Below are 24,903 nucleotides of genomic sequence, written 5' to 3' on the forward strand. Positions count from 1 at the left end.
AAATAAATAGATTTCTGATATAATACAACTCAAACATTTTAGACACCTAAGTATTTGCCACTCTTTAATATTTTTTTAATCAAGGATTGATAAAACCAGTCGCAATGTTACCAATAACAAGCGCTACCAAAACTTACCCTACTATAGGAATTAGTTAAAACCGGTATTTTATGAATCAAGTTGCATTTGAGTATATCTATGTTGTGGGCATTTAAGTATATGATCCGTTTTATCGTATGCCATTTGCATCAATCCGATTCATTTCGATGCCATATGGTTAAGGATTAACAAGGTTGCACCATTTGTTATTTAAAGTTTTTATCTTAAGGTAATCAATCCATTACTATCATATTTCATATCTAATAGATTGCAAGTTTGATCACTTAAATCTAAGTGTGATTTTAAAGAGTTTATTAAATAATAAAGTTTCACCTTTGAAATCTTTAAAAAAATCTTTAAAAAAAAATAAATTTTAATGAATTTATCATATGTTGAAGTTAACATTAAAGTCTATGGGAAAAATGCATTTTTGAATATATTTCTTTAGTACAAGTATTTTTCTCACATTTCTCTTGGTAAAAAGTTGCAAAGCTTTCTCTGTCTTCGATTATGCTAAAATAATTCATAGTTTACCATACATATTTTCAGAGAATTATTTTTCTTAATTTTCTAAAGGGCAGACAACTCTTTAAAAAAGTTTTAAGCGCAAAAAGTTCATTTAAATGACTACATACATACACATGTACACCAGGGTTTGGTTTATATCAGTCAAATAATATCTTTATAATACGTATTTGATGTAGTATAATTCAGTCAAAATTGTTAAATTCACCTAAGTTATGGATAAATGCATATTTAATGCATATATTTGATTATCGATCATATATATATATATATATATATATATATATATATATATATATATATATATATATATATATATATATATGATAAGGCCGAGGACAGTTCGAGTGCGCATATCTGTGTAGATATTTTAAATTCTATGCAGTCATAGGTGCGAAGTTAAAACTTTGTTTTGAATTGTCGTTTTATACAAATTATAATAATGGTGATTTTATTGATTTAATAAAAAGGTGAAATGCTAAATGGTGCTTAGGTGGCAGGGGACAGTTTTTTTTATACAATTCATTGTAGCCAAGGGTTGCAGTCTTCGGAACTCTGTAACTAGAATTTCCTCAGTTCCCATTCAGCACAAATACCTATAATTCACTCTTTATAAGGCCAATCACCAATTTCTGAAGAAAATTACTAATCAAATCCTGTAAAATTCTCTACATACTGGTTTTTATGAGATTTTGACCCTTTCATATTTTGCTAATTTTTCATGATTTTTCTGCTTTTTAGACCTCCCCCAGCTAATTCCCTGCAGATGGTTGACCTTCCGTACCACGTGCATGTTGCACTATCACATGTCAGAAACTTACCGGTGTATAGTTTACAATTTTCCATCCACCTACTTTTCGTGTTATTTTACCTCCCGTCTATAACTTGCAATTTCACTGTGTAAAGTCAACACAACAGTCATAGCCGCAGGTTTCGCATTTTACTTCTGATTCTCATGTACCTAACATAAGGGGCCTACATATTGCATATCATTTTCAACAAGAGACACCCCTCTAACTAATGATAATCATTAAAAATCATTTCATGAATTTTAGCAACACTCATAAGCCTTCAAGTACAGCAACTCTCAATTTTACAAAAATATTGACGGGTACCTTATTCGAAACTGTCCCTTGCTACCTTAAGCGTCATCAATTTCCGATATGTTATACTATGCATACAGCTTATTGATTTTTAAAGATTTCCTCTTTATATTACCATGTAAATTGTTGTCCTACTACCCCCTGCACGTTGTGACCCCATCCTACCCCCAGTACCATGATGTGAACAAACTTGAATTTATCCTTCCTAATAATGCTTCAACACAAGTTTGAGCTTTTCAAGGCAATTGGTTTCCGGAAAGATTTTAAAAGATGTTTTCTGAATATATTTCAATGTATTTTTTTGGCCCTCTCTCCTCTGCACGCTGTAACCCTATCCTACCCCAAAGGATCATGATTTGAATAAACTTGAATCAACCCTTCCTGAAGATGCTTTGACACAAGTTTTCAAATTTTCAAGCACATTGATTTCTGAGGAGAATATTCTTAAATATTTTTTTGCACATTCCTATTTAAAAATGCAACCCCCAAATGTTTCCCAATCCTACCCCCGGCCATATACCTAACAGAAGATGCTTACACACAGGTTTCAGCCGTCCCGGTTAATAAGTTTCTGAGAAGAATATTTATGAAGATTTACTTAATATGTTCCTTAAAAAATTCGACCCCGAGTGAGGTTCCTAAATCTCCCCTGGGGTCATGAGTTTTTAACAATTTAAAATCTACACTACATTAGGGTGCCTCTACACAAGCTTAAGTTTTCCTGGCTGGTTAATTCAACTTTGAATCTGCACTACCTGATGATGCTTTCAAAAATTTCTACTTTCCTGGCTGATCAGAGTCTGAGAAGATTTTTTAACCATTTACTTTATATTTAAATAAATGTACAAATTCGACCCGCATTGAGGTCCAACCCCCCCCCCCCCCCTCCCTTATTGTGGACCTACCCTACCCCCAAAGATCATGAATATCACAACTTTGAATTAACACTACATTAGGATGCTTCCAGACAAGTGTCAGGGCGTTGTCCTACATTTTCACAACTTTGAATCCCTATCCTTAATAGTATTTTGTGCCAAGTTTGGTTGAATTAGGCCAAGTTCTACAGACGGACAGACGAGTAGAAAGCCAAACGACAGACAAAATGTGATCAGAAAAAAAGCACTTGGCTTTCAGCTCAGATGAGCTAAACACGCAGTCCAATGCCTGAGTTTGAAAGCTTACGTTACGGTAGTGTTTCTACACATATATCCATATCATTTTGTGCTTAACCCAGACTCGTCGATGACTCAACTACACACGTCCTGCGTCTAGTATGCCTTTGTAAACACGTTACAGGCAGTACAAACATTCAGTGCAGGAAATGCCGTTCGTTGACGTCACAGGCCAAAACAGCTCGTTCATGGAACAGCTGAACAAACAATATAATAATTTGTCGAGATATCGACAGTTTTTATCCACGACTGCGTCTTCTTGCATCATGTTTTTTTTTGCACCGGTCCATTTTACAATAACCAGGTTTACAAATATTGTTGCCAAGTAAAGAATATCAGAAACCACCACATCAATTGTTCCTTTTTTTAATTCATAAGTTCCATATTACCTATTTCATTTTGCGTTCCATTCATTTAATTCAGCTCAATACTTTGCATCAACTGACGGTGCATCCATTTTGAAAGTTGTTGATGTTATGTGTATTCCTGCTGGCCGCTTCAATTATACATGTATTGTATGTAACTTTTTGTTTAATGACGGTTGTCGTTTTATGGATTGGACAAAAAGATATATAAAATTTCTAAAAACCCATGCTTTGATCGATGTATTAAGAAAAAAATCTGAAACACTTTTTTCATCAATGCGCTAGGCAAAATGATGCATTTTCCTGTCATGTTTTTTTTTGATAAGTCAATCAAAACAAAAATTATCAAATTTCTTCATTTAAAAACAATTAATCTTGCATGTTTTTGACAATATTGTGACGTCATCTATATAAAATCGTTTATGGCATGACGTCTTAGTTTTGACTCAAGAAATGCACCAACAACAATCCAGATACTCCAGATTTGAAAAGCTGTGTGTAAAAATATGTAATAAAGGGTTAAAAGTGATGATACAGGGGATGTGATAAAGTGCATGCATGTGTTCATCTCAATACTACAACAGTCCTGTATTCTATCGCTAATTACAAATGAGTTTAAATACGTCATAGTATTAGACGTAATCTTAGAATCTTATTGTCAGTGGACGCAGTATTGCTGCTCCAAATGTGCATTGATATTATATTGACATTTGTTTTCCCTTGGACTGAAATGTCACACTTTCATTTGTTCAAACATTGCACGTGATTGCCTCATATATCTCTATATTTGTTCGGTGAGAAATAATATTAGGCAATATGGCCGTCATTGGCTGACGCGTCGCTTACTCGTTTTGACATTTCATAGTATTTAATACATAAACCGCATGCCGTAAGTTCTTAAAGTATTTGGAGTAGTTGCCCTTTAAAATTCTTTAAAATTAGAGTAGTTGCCCTTAGAATATTGACGTCACATTGTTTTTTCTGGAGCAGAACAAAATGGCAGCGTCGAGGAAAGGGAGAAAATATTTAAAATTGAATAGCAACAAAACATTGTACATGTAAGTAAACAATGATTTTTAAAGCAAAGATTTTTAAAGAGTATTTGAAAGGTGAGATTGAAAACTTTAAAGAGTTTAAATGAGTTAAATTGAACGAGATGTTAGGCATCTTGTACATGGCTTTGCGTAGATCATCGCTATTTGTGAATGAATATGTCGCTTGATAGTCCTCTGGAAAACAAAACACTTATTAAGTTAGTTACTGACTCACCATCTATGAGATTGATCAACCCAATATATTTCCGTAGTGAGTCAGTAACTAACCTAATAAGTAATAATGTACAACCACAACATCAGTATTCATGGCTGAATTCAACAAATCAGGAATACTCACCATTCACCTCCACTTCGCAAAGGTTACTTCTAACATATGTAGAGTACCTGTAGGGTAGGTAACTCCTGGTAGTCTCTCGTTGTAGTAGATAACGTACTGTCCATGTACAGGACAGGTGGTGTTGAAGACAGCAGGTATGGTGTCTGCTGTAAAGTTGTCGTCCTTGTAACACAGTGTTCCCTGTAGTCTGTCTGTTGTGTTGGAGATGTACACCGAGAATCCAAGGAAGTAATTTGACAAAGCATTATAAAAGTCTACAAAAAGAATCACGATCAAAGATGAACTGATAAAAGAAGCTAAATTAATTAAACAATATCATTAATGGTCTGAGGAGTATTAATTTAACAATAATGGATGCAACACGCTCTGTAAAAAGTCCTAAAAAATATTATTGTAATGGAATTCTTTTGGAGTTATGTGTAGATAGTGAATAAAACGATAAGCAGTGGAATAAACAAAACATTTGCATGTATTTAGTCCTTGATATGTGCATTGTCAATATATTCATGCCTTTCTAATCGCCTTAGCATTTATTTCTTTGTGTTTAAGTGATATTTTTATATATGCTAAACATTTTGTGTAGGAAAAGATCTACATATATAACACCTTGTGTATTCGTTAAAACTGTTACATGGGGATTTTTTTCTCCAAAGAAAACCTGCAAAGATCCGAAATTGCATAGGAGATTGAAATTTGTGTTTTAAATGATTATTATATATTATCCGATTTATGCCTTTATCACAAATTTAAGTAGAGAATAACAAAAATGAAAATTTATATATAAAATATTAATTATTTTATTGGCCGTTGAATGTCACAATCTACAAGTAATGAAAGAATTCACCAAGAGTAAAACCCCAGTGAAACCCAGGAAAACATTTGGATCCCCCCTCCGCCCTCCATGTGACTGTGGCGAGAATATGCCTCGATCTGTCAAGCGTGAGTGCCACATAAAGAACTAGAAAACTGACCAATCAGGAAGGGCCCCGCTATGACAATTAATATGGGGAAGTGAAAAAAAAACCTTTGAATTCCATCCTCTGTATATTAACAATGATGAAAAATAAATGCCCGGCATAAGATGTAAAAAACTGCAATATGTATAAGGTGGTAAAAAATGAAAATTTTAAGTAACAACTGTATTTTTAAAATTTCAAGATAATCCCTGAATTTCCAAAAACTCTAAATAGTAACCTTGTATCTACATAAAACAGGGATAACCTCATGTCTTATAAAAAAAACTAAATTAAAAGTGTATTTAAAAAAGATTTAAACAGGTGTTTTATAAAATGCAAGCCTTCAGTGAATGCAAATACATTGTATCACCCAGGGTTGACCTCAACTTCAAAACAAACATCAGTTGCAGACAAAGGTATCTTCATATGACTGATAGAGATAAGCCTCTAAATTTTCTGCAGCAGGAAAGATAATTAATCCCAGGGGATTAATTGTTCTGCTCTATCATCCTTTTCTTCTAAATTTACAATAAGATTTTTTTTTTCAGAAATGACAGAATGGGGTTATTATCTGATTACCTGTTAAAATTAACAGCATAAAGGCAGAAAAAAAATAAAATTAATAATTAAAATAGTGAAAAAGGATATCTTAATATATATCTTGATTTAAGAATTCAATAATATTATCATAAATCATTGTGTATGGTATTTTAACCAAAATAAAGTATGAATATTACATATTTTAAATCCACATTTCAAAGAATGTACACAATACTACACATCATTCAAAATTGACCTTAACTTCAAAACAAAGTTTATTTGCAGACACAGGCAGTGCAGTAATTAATCTCAATGTGACAGATAAAGATAAAGCTTAGGAATTTATTCCTGTGGAAGGTTAATTAATCCCAAAGGACAAATATTGCACAGCCTTCCAAATATACAATGGTAACATTCTCAGTAGTTATCTCTCTTTGCCCATTCATTATTATGCATAGTTAAAGAATCTACCCCACCACCCCAGCTCCAAACCAGGAGACATAGAGAACCAAACTTAGCTTCAAAATATGTAGTTCTGCCTACTGAAGTACCATACCAAATTTGAACTTGATTGGGCAACCATGAAAAAAGTTATTAGAAAAAAACAGAAAATTTGTGGACGGAAGAGTGACAGACGGACAGACAGAAGAACGGACGGAGTGATTACTATAGGGCACCCGCAAATCCTTGCGGGGCCCTAATAAAATTGAGTCCCAGATAGGGACCTAACTCTTTCTTGCATTTAATAGTATAACACAACTAACAAGGGATGGTCAGAGATAGACCACAAAACTACACTAGAAATCCAACGGAACTACATATAGCACACACACACACACACACACACCCACCCACCCACCCACCCACACACACACACACACACACTCTCTCTCTCTCTCTCTTTCTCTCTCTGTCTCTCTCTCTCTCTCTCTCTCATTTAATACAAATTTCGGCCAAGTGATTCTCATTTATTTTTTATCTCAAAAATTCTACCTTTCTCGGATTTTTTTCTGGCTTTGACTGTCAGTATCGGCGAAGTTTGATGGTTTTAGGTTGTATGCATTTAAAAAAAACAGATGAGAATATCTCAAAAACAAGTTGTTGTCCTTTAAAAAAGGACTGCAATACGTGGACCATTTGCATGTGTTTCCAACGAAAACGTGAAAGGCTTAAAATTATCAGATTCAACTAACTCTAGCCCCCTGCTTTTGACCACTAAATTTGTACGTTGGATTACGTATATGTATAGTTGACCTTTAATCTCAGAATTTAAAGAGTTCATACTTTTAAAATAATTATGATCTATATTAATGACGATTGCATGTATAGTATCAGGCATTCGGCGAATTCTACAATTTTCGCACACATTACGCTTCGCACTACTTTGTTAACTATGCAGTGACAGCTTTGTGTAAATCAATTTCATATTTTGATGCATTTTTCTTGAGACTAAACTTTTATACAGTGACATAATTATTCAGTCTTACTTAAATGACTAAAAAAATTTAACCGGGTAGGACTCTAGCTTCACCTTCTATAAAAGTTAAGTTAAGCTACATGTGTATTCGGAAAACAACAAAACATTGCAAATTATGCTATTTGATGCATGTTGTAGTTTCGGCATAACAGTACCTTATTTCATAATACTGACAGTTTATATCACACGCCGATCATATCTTTAAAAGGAATACTTTGTTTCTGTAATATAATGTGTACCGACAACTTTACAACGTAGACATATAACGTTCGATATATGTTGTTTACAATTACAGCGCCTATGAACTTATATAGTGTGCATATGGTATGGAATCCCGATCCCCATTCAGATAAACCTGTGCTAGCCCGGTTCCCTGGGCTACCCATTACGCACAGGAACCAGGTTAGCTCATGCGCAGGCTGTATTTTCCCCATATCATCCCGTTTAACCTCGCTTATATATTTTCTGCGTGGACCTCAGGGTTCACGCAATGACGTTAATTTCATTGTACATGCCTCCATGCATTTTACTTATCGCAGACGTCGTACATGTAGTATGAACGGATCTGGGAGGTGGGTGTCAGGGGGTCAGGGGGTCAGGACTCCCCCCCCCCCCCGGAAAACTAAAATAACCAACGGACCCCCATCCCCCTGGAAAACTTGTATTTGAAAACCTGTTTATGTTATTGAATTTAGAATCATGTATGTAACTGACCTATGGTGATTATAAAATCATATAAATGCTAAAACTATAAAACCTCGGTGATGTTAAGACAGACTGAAAGTCTAATAATACAAATTTGTGTGTACGTTAGATATCTCAAAAAGTACACATAACACGTGGATTTAGGTTGTCAGATTGCACAAAAAACAACTTATGTGTCTTGCAGATTATCACTTATATTTCATTCGAACATATATTTTAGTTTTAAGTTGTTTCATTTAAAGGAATTCACATATTTCTCAAACACTTAGAATCCCTGAGTTACGTGTATGTGTTTTAAAAGCATTAAATAATTTAACAGTCGGTCGCTTTGTAGAATAAAAATACATTTCAGAATCAAGTTGTGTTCAATATTTCGCTGATACCCGATACAAACATGAGAAATTATTGGTATTTAAACAAACGTGGAAAATAAAGGAGCTAAGTGTGCAAACAATGCACGGCATTATCGAAAAACCAACAAATAAACATGCATAATAACTATTTCAAACATCACGGCAGCATAGAGAAACCAACAACAAAAAACATGCATAATAAGTATTTTAACTGGTATAGTCAAATCGTGGTACGAACGTTTACATCAAACACAGTAGGATAAATCTAAAATATAATAGTCAGTGGAAATAAATATAATTTGAATTTTAAAGTGTTATCTTAGGGTAAATATAAGAGAATAAAAATGTGACTATACCCTGAAAAATAAATTTTGTCATGAAGAAGATGGTGATGTTGTTGATGCTGTGGATGGTGGTCAAGTTCACCCACCAGGTGGCGGTTTGTTTGTCCAATGATACAGCACATTGACCTCCATTCCATCTCAGGTCTGATTTACGTCCGTCTACAGCGTTACTGGCGTCGTATGTGTCACTTCTCAATGGGTACTGTTGGTACGCTGGTTTGTTGAGGGCGACATTAACTGTGAAGATAAACACACAGTATAGTGTCGTTCTCGGTATGTATATCAACACATGATGCTTTGGTAATTAAAAACATAACTATACATAAAAAAGTTTAATTATGAATTAGATAAATACATTAACATTCATAGTAATATAAATAAACCCTAATGCTTATCAGGAATGTATATATTTGGGTTTTAAATTTTTACCCGATTTTAGAAATTTTAGAAACTGTTTGTTCACATAATAGGAATTTTAACCCATTCTTGGGGCCAGAGTTCAATATAGTCTCGTTCAACCAGACGCTCGGCTGTCTCTGTAAATCTCCGACAAGCAGAAAGTCTGTCTTGCTTGTTGGAGATTAACGGATACAATTGAGAGTCTGGTTTAACGAGACTAGAGTTAAGTTTTGCTTGGATCCATACAATTTCTCATAGCTATTTCGATTACTGATACGTAATTTGATGGAATTAATTCTTTGAATATTACACAACGATTGATATTGGATTGTCACGAAATTCCTGTAGGAGAATTCATATTATAAAAAATGTGCGTAATTCAAATACTTATAGGAATTTACTTGCCATGCATGTAAAATAACATATCGTTGATTTTTAAATAAATAATAATCGATAAAATCAACTCCCGTCAGTACTTCAGTACTTTGATTTCATATGCGATTATTTCGGCAACAATTAACGATTCATATCTATTTTTTTCGGTCGCCCGAATATTTGGTCGCTTCTGTTCTTTTCCAAATGCTTACTGTCAAGCATAAACACCGGAGTCTGAAGAAGATCACTTTAATTGCCTAAATGAATTAAAGCTGAAGTTTTGTTTCTAAATCTACGGCCCATTGTACGAAACTCTTTGATATAGGCGATTCAAAATTTTTTATGTTAGATAATTATTATAATAGTATTTAGATTTAGGATGGGGAAAATGCCTTTATATGAGAACTTCAAGTTAAACGAAAACATGTCTCAGGGAAAGGAAGGGGGGGGGGGGGTCAGAATATTTTACGCGTGGGTTTTCTAACGTGTTTGTGTTAGGTGCTGTAGATCGGTCTGATAAATGTGTTTACATAGTATACCTATACATGATAATAGTTGGCATGAAACTAACCCTAAAATCACGAGTCAATAAATACATATATTTATAAGGATTACCCATCTATAACATACGAAACATGTAAATCACAAAAGAGGACGGGACTCTATCTATGTGACGTATCCTAGGGCCTTATCCGAATCACGGATCTATGTCTATAGTCGGACAGTATCCCTGCAGCCGACACAGGCTGCAGACAGGTACACACAGTTGATAAAATTCAAAAATAACTATTAACACACTAAGCATATGTCATTTGGTTTGGGCAGGGTTGGCTCTCGAGTGACGAGTTTCATGGATGTCCCGGAGGGTAAGGGAACTGGGAAGGCTGATCTAGCTGGGACCCAAGTTTAAGAGGAATTAAATGCAGCAGGAGGTCAGGTGTACAATAGGACTGACCAGCTTTTAGACTTGATAAAGCCTTTTTATGCCGCCAGTAAACAGCACTCCGCACGCCCGGGTAGTGAAAGATAGTACTGTGATAAGGTAGGTAGACATGTCCCTTACCCAGGTGTGAGTGGGGATAGGGCTACTTAAAAATGGGTGTGTAAGATACAGCTTGGTCTGGCAAATCACGGACCATGGAGTCCTCCCGGCGGACCTAATTAAAACACGGGTTTTAGCTTTGGAGTCACAGCTAAATTGTTAGTGAAGGTGTCAGGGTCCTTGGGGAAAATCACTCCCAGGGATTAAGTCCTAGGGAGAACGCGCACGTCATCCCGCCTCTTGAGGCAAAAATGGGTTCACAGTATATGGGTCATGGAGCAGTGGACATTGGGGACCCTCTATTGAATGCTAGGTTTCCCAGGGTTGCTAACACTGTGATCCCTGCTCGAATGGCATCAAGTAATATGAGGAGGGTAGTACACATGAGGGTGGTTCTCCTGGCCAGCGACACATGCAGTCAAGGACAGCATCCATGTGTCATGTTGTAAATTTTGTATTTACACCCACTCAGTAAGTTCAAAACTTTTAAAGCTACTTGCATACAATTTTCACTCTTCATTTCATATCAAGTGATGTATTCTAAACATTATATTAGTATAACTACTGTCATGGAGAAAAACTTACAGTTTTTCAATATACTTATTCATCTCTGAAATATGTATTTAAATTTAATAATTCAAACAGTTAAATTTTCATTTCTTTGAAATATATCTTATAATAAATTTAATTATTACAGAATTTAATGTGTAATTGATGTTGGTGCTTTAAGAAAAAAATGTTTCAGAAATTTTTATGTATTTTATTTTAGCTTTTGTCTGGGTACTCTGAGGTGTCATTTTATTTATTGCGTGTCATTTTATTTATTGCATATGTCAACTTTATTTTATCGGGTATGCCAAAATTAAGTTTTCTTTGTTCTTCTGGTAAAAGTTTTTCGAACGTGGGCTTCACAAGCTTTTTGGGGTAATTTTGTTTTAAATGTCTTTATACCATTCATCATTTGATTTAGTCCATGAGTGATAAGTTCTTTGTTACGGGATTAACGATGCCCCTAGAATTATTTACCTGGCCAATTGTTGTTTAATTAGTTGCGTCACAAAGACTTATAGATTAAGTGGACACGCATTGACCAAGTGTTCTTTTGTAATCTAATTTTTTTCGGCAACCAATATCTCCAGAATCATTTTTGATTGGTTAAAAAGAATATCTTAGTTTGATTCAAACAGGTTGCGCGTCCCGGCTGGTCACTTTTCATCATTGAATAAAACCAGCCGGACGTTTGCTTTATTCCTGCCTTCTTTAAATCTATCTAGGTACCTTTTGTTTTATTTTTCCTAGGTAATTAATTATTGTGGTCAAACTTTTAAAATCATTCTAATTAAGAAATTTCAGAGCTTTAAATTAATTTAGTTAAGGATTTAATTAAATGTTTTATTTTTTTTTTAAATATTGGTCATTGTTCACTTTGGTCTTTGTCTAAGTTAGAAATAATTATAGTGTAGTTAGTTACTTTTGTATACATACCTAATGCAAACTTGTTTACAGAGTGAAGAAATGAAATAGTTTTAATATTTGTAATTTTTATGTTCAATGGGATCGGGACCGAGGTGCAAATTATTGCTAATAATGGACATTAGGAAATATTAGTGAGATGATCGCCGATGTGTTATTAATGATCTGTTGCATAATAATGACATTTATATTCTCAAAAGCATTTTAGCATTATGCATGTTTTCGCATTTTGAAGTAATGTCAGGTAAAGTAGAATTTGCAAAGCTTTTCAGTTGTATTACGTAATCGATCGCCGAGTTTCTGATTCCAACTTTATTGTTTACATTGTTTACATGAAAAAGAATAGAATAAGGTTATGTCGGGTTGTTTTCTAGCATTGTTTTATTTTTGGTTTGATATAATCAGGATATTGATTTATGATGTGTTGTTTAATTTATTTTTATAAATTAAAATACCTTTAACATGTTTAAATTAGGTAACTTTGATGGAATGAAATTTTTTATAACATTGGTAAATTTTGTAAGGCCTTGAGTCGCTCTTTATAGTATACAATTATTTAATGCTTGAGCAGTCAATAGACCAGAATATTTTTCCCGAGGTGCAGGGAACAGCTCAGTATGATCTATTGCCCGAGGCCAATAGATCATACTGAGCTGTTCCCTGCACCAAGTGTAAATATTCTGGTCGATTGACTGTTCAAGCATTGAATAATTGTTTTATTACCTAATTCCTTTTTTTAGTTTTCGGGGATTACAATTTGCATATTGCTGATGGTTTTTGTGCCATTATGCAATATACCAAGATTTTTTCTTCATCTTTTACATGCACAAAACCTGTTGCATGCATTACAGCATCTCAGTTTAATATTAGTTTACACAAAGAAGGGGGAGTCTTCAACCCATTAAATTTCAAATAGTTTTTTACCTTATATTAGGCTTTAAAACTGTTGATTTTTTGATTCTCCGTTTTGATAACATTGAATTTGGTTTCACCAAGTACTAAAAACAGCGTCTATGTAAAGGAATATACATTCCCTGAGAACTATCGAGAGGATGTAACATTAAGATACCCGCGTTCTGGAATACGTTGCCGGTCCAATAGATCGCAGTCTGTTGACCGGCGGTCTAATAGATCACAGTCTATTCACCGGCGGTCTAATAGATCGCAGTGTATTGACCGGCAATTCAAAATAGACGCAAATATTTAATTTGTAATAAAAAAACCAAAATCCGTTTGATTAGGTAATAACTTGTTTTATGTGGACTTTTCATCATTGAATAAAACCAGCCGGACGTTTGCTTTATTCCTGCTTTCTTTTAATCTATTTAGCCTCAACAAACGGATACATCCATTGGGTTGAGAAGATGCCTAAGTCTTTGTCTATAATCAAAATAACAAGACGAAAAACAAAAGGGTGTGACTTTTGTCATGTAATCATTTTCAACTTTAGATTGAAAATTAATAAAAGACACTACATATCAATATTGTAATCATGTTTAGCAAGTAGTATACCTGTGACCGCGTAGAATTTTACGGTGCTAGGGTATTCTTCTGAAACTGCATCCGTGTGCAGTACGGACGGGGTGAGGGAATGTTGGCGTAAAAGGAACAAGTTATAAAGTTGAGGCACGTTGTGGGGCGCAAGATAAAAACGAAGGTTATGTATGCCGTAATCCCAAGGGTCCACCAATATGCAATTCCAGGGAATTAGAACCAAGTGATGAAGGATTCCGTATTTATTATCAATCTAGTTTAAAGGATTAACAAAGCAAACAAATAAAGGACACAGACGGAAGTGGCCGGTAATGCGTCAGGCCTCCGAAATGAAGATTGACAAATACAATTCAGTATATATAAGAACCTAAACAATGAGAAAAACTGACAAATTGATGACATCAAATAAATTGAGTGAAAGACTCACAGGTATTAGGTAATTAGATTAACGCAATGAGCCTTTGATGGCCAGGACATGAAAGGCATATAATTACGTAATGTTGTTTCAAGAGATTAGCAGTTCTTGGGAGAAACATCTGTCTGAATTGTAATAGCAATTAAATAAAGAGTCTGCCAGGTGTCAATGGCTAATTCACTTGGTAAACATTAAATTCTTAGAATATATGACAAAAAATGTTGTAGTTGAAAAGTAAAGTCCGAAATAAAGTTAATTATAGAACAGTCAATTTTGCACTGTGATAATATCCTCCCGCTCCGGTAAAACACGTCCTCGTGTTTGAAAAAAAAATCTGTCATCGGTGGAATTGTCCGTTCCGGTAGTGCCTGTTGTAACCGTTGCAATGGCTAGGGCATAACAGGTAACGCAGAACTCTTTGTGCTGTTGCGATATGAATTCTTCTAGATCAAAATTTGTTTATTGTAAATTTTCATTTTCTTCCATTTGATGTTGTATGGTGTTGTGGTGATGGTAATTTTCATCACGTAGGTCATCTATAATATGTTGTTGTTCGGACAAAGAATACTGTAAATCGGGATTACGAAAGTGCAAAACGGACAATTCTTCTTCTTGATCCTCAAAAATCTGAAGTTGATGGTTATTCTTCTGCGTTAGCGCTTGAATCTTTTCGGACGCCATTTTGTTTATCTGTTTGGATGCGTCGAAAGGTAATTCCATTTCCGAGCCAAAGAGGATTTGATGAGGAGAAAGGTCAGAGGACTGTGTTGAAGGGCTCATTCTGAGGGCCGTCAGAATTCCAGAGAGTAACTCTGTTCAGTTATCCTGATCTTCATTGATGTATGTTCGGATACACTGAGCAAGAGTACTATTCATGCGTTCACATGCTGCGTTGGTTTGCGGGTGTAATGAGCTTGTGTGATGGCGGGTGACTTGGAAAAGCTCACATACAGCCGTGACTAATTTGCTCATGAAATTTTGTCCTCTGTTAGTGATGAGAGTGCGAGGTGCACCATAGCGAGCAAAAATTTCACGAAAAAGTGCTGTTGCTATTTCTTTAGAATCCTGGGTTCAGAGGAAATGCTTCCGGCCATTTTGAAAAGGAGTCCACGACTAGTGGAATATACTTATGACCTTTAGATGTTTTAGTGACAGGGCCAAGATACATAACCTTAATTCGTTTTTAACTAACGACCCACAGCGCTCCTCTACCTTATAACTTGTTCCTTTTACGCCAACATTCCCTCACCCCGTCCGTACTGCACACAAGTGGTTCCAGAAGAGTCACCGTAAATTATACAAGGTCACATAGCTTTCCTTTTATAGAATTGGACCTAGGTATAAAAGAATGTTTATTTATTTTTTCATGTAGGATATCCCTTGCATAATGAATGTGGTTAAATTAACTAGGTAATCTAATAGAAAAACACCTTGTTTTGCATGTCCTTGTTTTCGGTACTGTGTACATTTAGGTTTTTTTTAGTTATCGTAATAGAGTTTCTCACTTCCCCCGCTAACAAAAGATGGCACTAATTGAGTATTATAATCCCACCTGTCCATTTCATAATCTTTGATCTCCAAATTTTGCTTCGTATCTGTTTATTTGTGGGATTATCAAGGTGATAGCTTGTTAGACTTTATAGCCGAAAGCTATTTAGTATTCCTTTTCGAAACCTCTAATATGCAATTTTTACTTACTCTTTCGGACAAAGACATCGAATTAAGATAAGGTCACATGTTAACAATCCCTGAATTTGATTGGTCTTTTAATCAATCAGTCGGAATTAGAATTAGCGCTTAGGACTGCGTCTTTCATTCTATTGCGGGTTTCCCAAATATATGTATCGACAACTCCAATTCCGACTTGCGTTTTTCTATTATTCAGGTATGTTCAAGTTTTGTTTTATTCGGTTTTTTTAACAACTTATTTTTACTTTATTTGAACTAGAGTTTTAACAAGCCCTCCTCTATTTCCTTTGGTTCAATATAATTCATTTTTCATTTATTTCAATTCTGTTCCTGATAGAAGAGTTGATAAGTGTTTAGTTGTTTGGTTTTTTTTTTATAAAAGTGATATTTCTGGTAATTTTTAATGAATAGCGTTTTAGTTTATTAGTCGTAGACTAGTTTAAGTTTTGTGTGTAATTTCTTTTGATTTCTAATTGATCCATAACGTAATTCCAATTTGGCATTTGAATTTGGCGCATAATTTAAATTTAGTATAACTCTCTAACTCCGGAAGTTAATAAATTTAATTTGTTTACTTTCACATTCGGTTAGTTTAGTGGTAAAGTTTTAAAACGTGGATATTTACATCACAATGTATGCGGATCAGTTAGGAATCTTTGTTCAATACGGACTCTGTCATAGTATATGTGTCCATGTCCGGAACGGGTAGTTTTAGATTTATGTGTTTCTTTTATCATTATACGTTTAGATATTTTTTATATTGGCCACTCGATAAAGTGATATTCCATTTATACATATAACGATCTGAATTAAAAACCATAGCTATTATTGATTGTAGTTATTTTTCAAATATTTTGAGACACTAAAACAATTAATTTTAATTTAAGTGTATAGTTTACCCCAGGAATAAATTTCCTAATAAGTAAACATGCAATCCTAATTTTATTACCAATTCTTTATCAATCTGCAGCCTTGTTAGAACATACACAACACACATTACATGTGCATGTAGAACTAAACTAAGTGTTTTCTACACATGTTGCCTAAGGAGTTTATATAGATATTGAGAGAGAGAGAGCAGAGAGCCAGACAGGGAAAAAGAGAGAGTTTGTATTACTTTTTCATTAAAAGTTACTAATATTTTACTCAGGAATTAATTCCTAACAATTAAACATGCAATGAAACAAAATTAACATCCTAATTGATTTTTCAAAACCAATTATCTGTGATTATTTAAATGATTTTTAAGCCATCAATGTTTTGACCTACACCTGATCAATTGAGCAATGAATTCAATTATTCTGTATGCGCATGCGTGAAGAAGGGCGGCAGGTACAATCTACAGGGAGTGATTTTTCTATTATTTTTCTATTATTTTGTAAAATATGTACTAGTCTGTGTTCGAAAGTGTCAACATATTTATGAAACAACTTGTGCCGGTCAAATGACTCGCTCGAATAAACGAAAACGGAAAAATAAGACGGTTAACGTGAGTGGTGAGATATCACAAAAGGTTCACGTGAGTAATCCTCAAACCTCTGTTGTCCCAAGTCTCCATGGTATGGAATCTATGATAAACAACAGTATTAATAACAGTTTTATTGCACAACACGCACATCATTCTACGCCTAATACTGCAACGATGCAGCAAAACAGTGATGTTATGTGTAACTCTTTCGCCCCCTATGGGCCCCAAGGTCCCCAAAGTCAATTTGCTGGATGTGTATCGCCAATACCTGGCCAACAACAACAGCAACAGCCACAACACATAGATATCATGCAAGCCCTTAGGTCCATGTCAAGAAATATTGATCAAATGTCTGCTAAATTTAACAAACTTGATAACATTGAAAAAAGACTCACTGATCTGGATCGGAATTCCACGAGTGTAAATACAAAACTAAAAGAAATGAAAGTGAAGGTCGATGGAATTGAGAGCAGTATGTATTTCATCAATAAACAGTATGAGGACCAAAGGAAAGAAATCTCGGATATCACAAAAAATGTCTCAGATATTACGAATGCTAACAATACCATGATGAAGGAACTGAATTCTATGAGATCAGATTTTGAGAACCTAAATGAACGACAACTTGTGTTGTGGGCTGGCCGACAGGCTTCAAAACACCCCCAGAATTGATAAATAAAAACACCAAAAGTAACGTTTTCACAATTCATATAACACGAAATTTGAAAACAATTTCATTGGCTGATAGTCGTCGTCAGGACACTGGTACACCGAACTTCACAGGTCACTCCATTCCTGTACACTAACACTTCTCAGTATTCGATATTCGGGACCTGCGTACACAGAACATACACATTAAGTTACACATACACATAAAGTTCCATACAAGTAATGATCCACGTGACCCACCGTACATAACAGCGAGACAACGTGGTACACATGGCAGCGCTGCATTACATTTACTTGCATTTCCCGATACATAATTATAAACCAAATTACTTTACACGTAACTTAAAATACTGTAACGACATTTACTTGCCAATTACACTGTAGAGTCACTAAACACGACATACACATTACTACTCAAATTACGGCAGCCCTATCAATATACTCTACTCACGACAATAGATAACTAAAGAAATAATGAACTATATAACGAACATAACAAACGAATAACTTACGAAAGAGACATTAAAACAATACAAATTACAAATAAAACACATTGAAACAACAAAGTTATCCCAGGACCATTTAATTAACAAATAGAATGAGAATGAATAAGTAAATTGCTTTTCTCACCTCAGAAGCCGTGTCTGTATTATAAAATTCCCGATTTTCGATAGTCAAGTCATGCAAGAGTTATCCTTCGTGAGTGCAGGTATTGTTCACTTCCGGTTATAAACAATAACATGGGGAAAATTACTGTGCCGTTAAAGACTGTCACAATGTCTCTGGGCGTATTGGTAGATTTGGTAAACCGGTAAAACTGCATGAATTACCAAAGAAACAACACCTTCGCACTGCGTGGCTTAGAGCTATAAGCCGTAAACACTTTAATCCCAAGCGAACTCAGGTACGAATTTCTCTCAGTAAATTGGAGGCACATACAAATCGCCGCCACCTTACATGTTATAAAAACGCACTTTCCTCATCAAATCAGGACCCTCTCCCTTGCCTCTTTCTCTCTCTCTCTCTCTCTCTCTCTCTCTCTCTCTCTCTCTCTCTCTCTCTCTCTCTCTCTCTCTCTCTCTCTCTCTCTCTCCCCCCGAAAGCTTATTGATGATGAACTTTTTCATTGGAGGCACATACAAATCGCTGCCACCTTACATGTTATAAAATTCGCACTTTCCTCAACAAATCAGACCCACTTCCGTGCCTCTCTCTCTCTCTCTCTCTCTCTCTCTCTCTCTCTCTCTCTCTCTCTCTCTCTCTTTCTCTCTCTCTCCGAATGCTTATTTGATTATGAACTTTTTCATTGAAATCAGGTGTGTTCTGACCACTTCCCTGAAGGAAATGGAAGGACTTGGAACAATCAAGTTCCAACCCTTTTCCTTCCTCACAAGACAGTGAAATAGGTTAAAGTAAGACTGTCAACGAACAGTAATAAGATGAACATAGAAAGCCCAGTCCAGGCAGTAGATGTTAATGACCACAAGTGAGTACTGTAACACTTTGTATCATAATAACATGTTATACTTTATCATGTATATAAAAAAATATTCTATTTAAAAAATCAAGTACACATATTTGTAACCATAATAACCTGAATGAACATTTGAACAGTGTTATTTACTTATATTTATTATTTATTATAAAAGTCAGATAATGAGCATAACTATGCAATTATTCTGAGAATGTCAGAAATATGATCCTTTGACTATGGTAGTTTAAAAGTTTACACAAAATCAAGTGTTCGTTACTATTGGAAAAATTGAATTGTAAATTTTAACATTAACTATCTTATTTTTTCAGTTATTCTGTACATCAAATAGTGAAAGGACCATCCCCCCAACATCCAAATTTAGATATCGATCCTACTGATAGCAAAGCTAGCAAGGATATTCTGCCATCTTCTTTGGACAACTTCTCGAACTGTGAACTCCCAGAGATAACCATTGACGATATTAAGGACAATAATGACAAAATGTTGTTTTATACTGGACTCACTGATTATGGCACATACAAAGCATTATTTGAAAGCCTAATACAACAAGGAGCAGACAAGCTTGTGTTGGATTCTTCAGCTATGAAAACAGAAACTGATGCAAAGAAAGGGGGAGCCAAAAGGAAGCTTAGAATTGAGGATGAATTTTTTATGGTTCTCATGCGATTAAGGCTTGGTCTTTTACTCAAAGATTTGGAATTTAGATTTAAAATTTCGTCTGGAAGAATATCAAGGATCTTCAAGGCATGGATTCAGTTAATGTGTCAGTGTTTGCAGACAATTGTGTTTTTACCACCATTGAAAGAGATGAAAGCGATTCCTAAGTGTTTTGAGAAGTTCAGAGATACTCGTATTGTCTTGGACTGTACAGAAATATTTGTTCAAACTCCTTCATCTCTACAAACCCAGAGTCAGACTTTTTCCAACTACAAGGGCCACAATACACTGAAGTCTTTGATTGGCATCGACAAAATTGGAGCAGTAGTTTTTGTATCTCGTCTTTGGGGTGGATCAGTATCGGATACCCAGATAACCAGAGAAAGTGGACTATATGATCTCCTAGAGGAGGGTGATGCTGTTATGGTGGACAAAGGATTTATACATATTAAGGGCGATTTATCACAACGTGGAGTTAAATTGTACTGCCCTCCTTTTCTGACCAAAAATCAATTTACCAAGAAGGAAGTTGAAAGCACCAGGAGGATTGCATCTGCACGGATACATGTTGAGCGCAAAATGGAGCAGATCAAGAACTTTCGTATTCTGCAAGGAGTTAAACCAATAAGCTTATGTGACATTGTAGATGAAGTTTTTTTTGTGTGTGCATCTCTGACAAATCTTTTACCACCTCTTGTAAAGTAGAACTAAGTACTAGGATATATGTTGTATCTGTGATAATCATTATAACATGCACACATATATCATTGTTATAAATCTAAAATGTGCATTTTTGATAAAATCTTATGTAACAAACATGAAAATAAGAAGACAAATGAAATTTTTTGTACACGTGTTTATTGAATTTGCATATCATTATCAATTTAATCAAATTCATTGTTCACATATATATCTATAAATAAAATTTGCAATACCAGTACATATTTCTATAGTAATAAATAGATTTCTTTGATTATGATATAAGGTTTACATCGAAATGTCCATTAATTTATTATTTCATCAGGACCGGGTACTTGAATTCAATTACATGTTCCATGGATCTTTAATACATCCTCCAGGCTCAAGAGAGTAATGAAGGAATCATGTTGTCAATATAAAACTCATAAAGTTTCTTCTTTAATTTATCCCAATAATCTGCATCAAAGGAGACCTCAACTATTTTAAAGTCTTTTTTAGTGAACAAGACAAAATCACATGTATCAATTTTGCAAATGGCCATTTGACCTTGCACCTGACTGTAATATCGGTGTGTAGACTTTAATGATATTTCATTTGTATCTTCATCATATATACAGCAAAAGCCACTCAATTTGCAAGCTTCAATAATTGTTTTTTCCCTAACACTGTATGGACATTTTATTTCTAATAATTTCCTTGAATCTTTTTTATCACAATACACAATACCATCAGGACTTGATCCCAGATATGCATGATGCTCACTTAGGAACAAACCACAGTCGACTACATTTACTTTCTGTTTGTTAAAAAGTTTTTTATGTGCTATGTATCTTTTTCGAGCAATTGGTTCATATTTTCTTCCCCACCTTAATGCTGGGGTATCTATGGAGTCATGACCTTTTCCAACAAATTTTTCGATTAGTTTTTCAGGGGATGTTGAATCCTTACGGACATATACATCATGAAAGTTGGAACTAGTTATTCTGCATTTTCTTGCAGTTTTCCACATTTCATTTTGATTTTGACCACGTGTTCTAATTTCTAACTCTTTAATTATGTCAAGAGATACATTAGATATTGCTTCTATTGCTTCCTTAGCTGTTGAACAGGGGCTTATCAACTCTTTAATATCAATGTATTTGTCAGACTTGTAACTTATGTATTCAGGGGTTTCCACCTCTTCAAATCGAGCAACATTTAAATCGCTATGAACTTCACAGTTTTTTTCAGGTGTTATCATTTGCAATAAAACAGCATTTGAATTGATGTTGCTCAGCTTACAACACAATTGTGTTCTGAAAGAATCATTTGGTACAGGAGGGGGGAATTCACATCTTGATTTTTCTGAAGGTTCTTTACCATATTTAAGTTTTTTGAATTGAATGTTTTTCACCATGTCCGCCTCTCGCTTTCTCTTGCTTGGCTTTGACCACTCGCAGGGCTTTGATGTACATGGCTCTTCATTTTTGTCTGCTGTGTTTATATTATCCAGGGAAAAGAGAAGGCCTGCAATATGGGTGCACCCCTCACCAAGTCTGAAATTGATAATTTTGATAAGAAATTTAAAGTTTTAAAGTAACATGTTGATAAAATTTAAATGCCTTAAATTAATAATGATATGCGGTATAAATGTATACATATAGCTACATGTATAATTCCTTGATAAAGGGCTTCCATGTGCTGATACTAGTGATAACAAACACTGTATAATTCAATTGGTTACTACATACTTAAACATAAAATGACGTTAGTATTAATTTTTAGGGGAAAAATTCTCAAAAAATTAAAATAAACAATACTATACCCTGCAGGACACGAGCAATATGCCTTTGTTATAGTGCATGGAGAATCTCGTGAAACTAATATCCATTGGTTGTACATTCCCTGTTTCATAGATGGGCTGCATTTCGAACGGATATAGCCAAATTTGCTTTCTTCGGAAATTAAGTTAATCATTATTTTTTGTACGTATCCTTCCTTAAAAAAGTTAAAACCTCTGATAAATTGACGATAACACTCCATCTTTTCCTTGTCTTCCGTCCGGTGACTGCTGTGTAATAGGTAATTTTCAACATCATTGTGAGATATTTTTGGAATTAATTGTATTTCAGAAGTCCAGCCGGTTTTTAAAGAGTCTATTGAAACTATTTTTTCATCGACTAGATTCGGCTCAGAATTGACAACAGACTTAATATTTACATCGTCATCCTTGTTTGTTTCGTACGCTCTTCTCGCTAGTTCAAGCTTCGTGCCGCTTATTTTTTTACTTTTACTCTTTAAATACGACTGAATATCGGTTTTCTTGTAATTAAGAATATCTTCTATCGTTGTTTTACTATCTAAATGCATAATGTTTGGTTCAAATAATAGCGGGGATTTGACTTTAGGCTTACTTTCAATTCTACCGGAAGTGTTTATACCTGCATTCAAGAGCGATAACTCGTGAATCGAAACGACGGAATTAGTGCAGGTGATTTTACCCGGTCCAAAGAGGCCCAAAAACCTAAACTCAGGTGGATATATACAGGTATCGAGGGGTACCAGAAAGGGTAATAGAATAAGAGGTCCAGTACAGGATAACTAAAAATAGAAGACAAATTAAAACAGCATCGTAAATGTAACACCTTGACCTCCAGATGCGATCGAGGAGGGACAACCTGATATTCGAAGGGATTCTGGAAACCCAAGAAGAAAATACAGAAGAAATCCTGAAGGAGTTTCTCAAGTCAGAGATGAATATAACTGACGAACCTCAGTTCCACAGAGTTCACAGAATGGGAAGGAAAACCCAGGGCCGTCCCCGACCAATTGTAGCAAAGTTTGTACTACATACAGAAAGAGAAAAGGTCAGAAAAGCGGCATCTACCACACTCAGAGGAAAACCGTTTGGGATAAACGAACAATTCCCAAAAGAAATAAACGATAGAAGGAAACTACTATACATGTATCCCCAATACAAACAAGCCAAACGACAGGGAAAAAAAGCTGTAATGGTAGCTGACAAACTTTACGTAAACGGTATGCAAGTTTTCGCACATCCAACCCAGATCCCGCACCAACCTGACTCAGAACGCGAACAACATCCCGCGTGGCGCTACGCTACACACTCAGAACCCCGTATTGCGACAACGCAACGCTATGTGTAGGACAACCAAAGAGAGCGATCAAACAATGTAAACAATGCGAGTGACTGTTATATTAACTCTCTCACATCTCCGGACCCCACCAGTGTAAAACTGGTTTGTATCAATGTATGGGGTCTGACTTCAAAGCTCGAATCCCCTGACTTCATTGACTTTATTAATAAATATGACATAGTTTGTCTAACGGAAACGAAAACGGACAAATGTGATATGCTGGAAATTCCAAACTTTGAATTTTTTTTTGTAAACATAGGTCAATTTATCATTTCGAAAATCCGGTGGTATTATTGTATGTATAGGGAAATCTCTTTCTGGGTTTTGTAGCATCGTTAATAATAATTGTGATCATGTACTATGGATTAGATTAGAAGGTAGAGCGTTTGGTATCAGTAAACATATTTTGCTGGGAACCCTTTATATACCTCCTATTAATTCTAGGTTTTCATCTGCTGAGATTTTTGATGATATAGAGAATGAAATTTTTTGTTTATCCAAAGAAAATGGGTGTGTTTGTCTTATCGGTGACTTTAACAGTAGAACATCAACATTGAGAGACTATAACGAATCTGATGAAACATCACAAATATTTAATAACACAAAGAGTGATATTAATTTTAATTGGGTGTCTGATGAATTGGATGTACAGTTTTTAGAAAAATATGGTTTGTCTATTGAAAGAAAATCTGTTAAAAATACTGTTAATTCTCATGGGAAAAGACTTGTTGAAGTTTGTAAACACTGTAATATGATTATTCTTAATGGTAGATCTAGTAGTGATCAAGAGGGTGAGTTTACATGCAAGAAAACAAGTGTTGTTGATTACTGTATTTCCAATACTGAATTTTTAAAACATG

General features: G+C 34.8%; 2 protein-coding genes and 1 pseudogene across 2 annotated transcripts; 1 reads left to right on the plus strand and 2 right to left on the minus strand.

Moving 5' to 3' along the window:
* Nucleotides 1-4,703: 4,703 nt before the first annotated feature.
* LOC128169241 (uncharacterized) lies at nt 4,704-11,282 on the minus strand (the record flags this gene model as incomplete). The annotated part of the gene is made up of 3 exons (XM_052835406.1): nt 11,180-11,282; nt 9,044-9,268; nt 4,704-4,910 (listed from the first exon to the last, which is right to left on the minus strand). Coding segments are annotated over exons 1-3 (535 nt in total), but the record flags the coding sequence as incomplete, so codon positions are not given.
* Nucleotides 11,283-18,794: 7,512 nt separating this feature from the next.
* Nucleotides 18,795-21,034, plus strand: LOC128169242 (uncharacterized; annotated as a pseudogene).
* Nucleotides 21,035-21,270: 236 nt separating this feature from the next.
* On the minus strand, nt 21,271-23,373 carry LOC128169243 (uncharacterized). The gene is made up of 2 exons (XM_052835407.1): nt 22,711-23,373; nt 21,271-22,441 (listed from the first exon to the last, which is right to left on the minus strand). The coding sequence occupies exons 1-2, from the start codon at nt 23,253-23,255 to the stop codon at nt 21,289-21,291; spliced, it is 1,698 nt and encodes a 565-aa protein (XP_052691367.1). The 5' UTR covers nt 23,256-23,373; the 3' UTR covers nt 21,271-21,288.
* Nucleotides 23,374-24,903: the final 1,530 nt, after the last annotated feature.

Source organism: Crassostrea angulata, unplaced genomic scaffold (assembly GCF_025612915.1).
Source record: "Crassostrea angulata isolate pt1a10 unplaced genomic scaffold, ASM2561291v2 HiC_scaffold_109, whole genome shotgun sequence".
In the NCBI taxonomy this organism is placed as follows: domain Eukaryota; kingdom Metazoa; phylum Mollusca; class Bivalvia; order Ostreida; family Ostreidae; genus Magallana; species Magallana angulata.

Excerpts from the sequence above, each read along its gene's own strand:
- LOC128169243 (XM_052835407.1), bottom strand. The coding sequence starts at position 23,255 with ATGCATTTAGATAGTAAAACAACGATAGAAGATATTCTTAATTACAAG. Across the intron at positions 22,442-22,710 it reads TATTGCTCGTGTCCTGCAGG|ACTTGGTGAGGGGTGCACCC; the intron begins GTATAGTATTGT and ends TATCAATTTCAG.